At 36.5% G+C, this 2,949-nt stretch overlaps 1 protein-coding gene across 1 annotated transcript; it reads left to right on the top strand.

Annotated features, from left to right (window-relative positions):
- The first annotated feature begins 205 nt into the window (after nucleotides 1-205).
- Nucleotides 206-1,792, top strand: LOC105763364 (hypothetical protein). Its single transcript, XM_012581585.2, has one exon. It carries the CDS (start codon nucleotides 353-355, stop codon nucleotides 1,550-1,552), a length of 1,200 nt encoding a protein of 399 aa, XP_012437039.1. The 5' UTR covers nucleotides 206-352; the 3' UTR covers nucleotides 1,553-1,792.
- Nucleotides 1,793-2,949: the final 1,157 nt, after the last annotated feature.

The raw sequence follows: 2,949 nt of genomic DNA on the forward strand, positions 1-2,949 counted from the left end.
GGATTCGGACAAAAAGTCCTTCCCTTTTTTACCTTAGTTTAGTACATGTTCACTTGTCATTATCAAAAATCCTTGTCAAAAAACATCAAAGGTTAATTACGGAAAGTAAAATTAAGAAAAACAAAATATTTAAATAAAATATTACCAATATCTCGAAACAGCTATAAATACGCACCGTTTCTTGACTTCTTAGAAGTTAGAGGTCTCTCCCCCCAATAGATTGAGCTCTCCCCACTTTAGTTCTCTCCGTTTTCACTGACAAAAAGTAAGTCGTAGCGGATTTATTTTCCGACGGAGATTTTTTTTAATTCCCGGTGGGAATTAGAAGGCGACGTCAGTTATTAGAGCAACAATGGTCGACGTGGACCGGAGGATGTCCGGTCTGAATCCGGGCCATATAGCAGGCCTACGCCGTCTCTCTGCTCGCGCTTCCGCTCCTTCAACTCCGGCATCCCTTCCTGTACGCAACGGTCTTCAGTCTTTCTCTTCTTTAGCTGACAAAGTTATAACCCATTTAAGGAATTCGGGTTTTCAAGTCCAGCCGGGTTTGTCGGATGCCGAGTTCGCCCGAGCGGAAGCCGAGTTTGGTTTCGTTTTCCCACCTGACCTCCGAGCCATATTATCAGCCGGTTTACCTGTGGGTCCAGGTTTTCCCGATTGGCGGTCTGCTGGAGCAAGACTCCATCTCCGGGCCTCGCTTGATCTTCCCATTGCTGCAATTTCCTTTCAGATAGCGCGTAACACTTTGTGGTCCAAATATTGGGGCCCCAGACCGTCTGAACCGGAAAAAGCATTACGAGTTGCAAGGAATGCGCTAAAGAGAGCTCCCCTTTTGATCCCCATTTTCAACCACTGCTATATTCCCTGTAACCCGTCTTTAGCGGGTAACCCGATTTTCTTCATCGATGAGACCCGTGTTTTTTGTTGCGGATTTGATATATCCGATTTTTTCGAGAGAGAATCTCTGTTTACGAGCTCCGTATCCAATCCGGAGTCGTTGAAAAAACAGAGATCGGTTAGTGAAAAATCAGCCGGCTCCTCCACTAATTTCTCCAGGCGGAGTATGGATGCGGGTTTGGCAAGCGGGACAAGAACACCTAGATGGGTGGAGTTCTGGAGTGACGCGGCAGTTGATCGGCGCCGGCGAAACTCGTCGTCATCATCGTCGAATTCGTCGCCTGATAGATACTTTGAGATGCGGAAGACCCAAGTTCCAAAATGGGTCGACGAATACATGGAGCAAATCGGATCAGTTCTACGAGAAGGCGGGTGGGGGGAGTCCGACATAACGGAGATCGCACACGTGTCAGCATCTGGGTTCTTCGAAGGAGAGATGGTTTTATTGGATAATCAAGCGGTTCTGGATGCGCTTCTTTTAAAAGCGGATCGGTTCTCAGATACACTTCGAAAAGCGGGGTGGAGCTCCGAAGAAGTTTCGGATGCGTTAGGGTTCGATTTTCGACCGGAGAAGGAAAAGAAACCTGCCAAGAAATTATCCCCGGCGCTGGTTGAAAAAATCGGGAAACTTGCTGAATCGGTTACGGGTTCATGATACAGCTTCCAGAAAAATTTTTCTCCCTTTTTACTTGAAGGAAAAAAAAACTCTAATTTGTATTTTGAAAAAGAGGGTCTGGAGTTTGAGAAAAACAAAAGAGAGTAAAATATATGGGGGCTAACGCGTTGTACCATGAAACGGAGCGCAAAAAAAAAAAAGAAAAAAAAGTTTTAAAAATGACATTGTTGTTCATAATATATAAATAATTAATAAAAAAAAACAGTCATTTTCATTTTATGTTTGTGTTGTGAAGTAAAAGTGGTCTTTTGAACTCTTTAAATATTCTGCATATCATGTTCTCTTTATTTGGGGATTGCAGTTAAAATATTAATTTTGTAATTAGAAAAAATTATTTTGTTAGTGAGCTGGGTCTAGGCCGGTGCACGTGTGTTTATTATATTTTATTATTATTACTCCAACTATTATTTTCAATTTTAACTAAATATTCCCAATTCATATTTCCACTTGCTGGAATATTATAAGATGTTCTCAAAGTGCAATTTCATATTTTTGGAACTGAAAAAACATAAAGGAAGCCTCACCTTATTTTTCAGAAGGCAGGCACTGCACAAATCTGGACTTTCGATAAAGATCTCTCCTTTTAAGACACTAATAAAGAGATACATTTAACTATTATATATACTTATTACATTGAAAATATTAGCTTTAATATAATATTTGGTATCTAAATTTGTCTCTTTTCCTAATTTTATACCTAAGCTTTTTTAGGTTCAATTTTGTACCTAAATTAATTAAATGTTATAAAAATTATGCAAAACACTAGTGGTATTTTTTTTGTTATGCTACAAAAATATTGTCAGTATTAAAAGAAATTCATGTTAAAAATAGATATTGAGCTATGTTTAGCAATTAATATTGAATAAGAAAAATTTAAAACTCCAAATTAAAAGAAATTCATATTTTCAATTAATAAAATAAATAGAATTAAAAGTAATTGAATATATAAAATACAAAAGAATATCATATCATCCGTCACATATCTGTCATGCATTGATTATTTTATTATCTCATAAAAAATAATATTATTAGTATATTAGAGTAATTTGTAAAGCGTTTGATAAATACTAAATTGAAAAAAATAAATACTAAATTAAAAATTAAATTCAAATACTAAATTAAACCCCAATTTAAAAAAATGTGTACCTCAAATTTAGGTATAAATATTATATTAAGCCAAAATATTATTACTCTGATAAAAATTTTTGTACATTTTCTTTATCATGCTTTGATATCTTAGAATGCAATTTCTTGAAATTAGAGAAATAAAAAAGATATATTTCCAGTTTTTTGTTTTAAAAAACTGACACCAAAACCTTCCCACCGTTTGGCTTTTAAGAGACAAAACAACGAGGCCTGTGAGCCTTTCAACTTGC

This window comes from Gossypium raimondii, chromosome 12 (genome assembly GCF_025698545.1).
Source record: "Gossypium raimondii isolate GPD5lz chromosome 12, ASM2569854v1, whole genome shotgun sequence".
Classification (NCBI taxonomy): Eukaryota; Viridiplantae; Streptophyta; class Magnoliopsida; order Malvales; family Malvaceae; genus Gossypium; species Gossypium raimondii.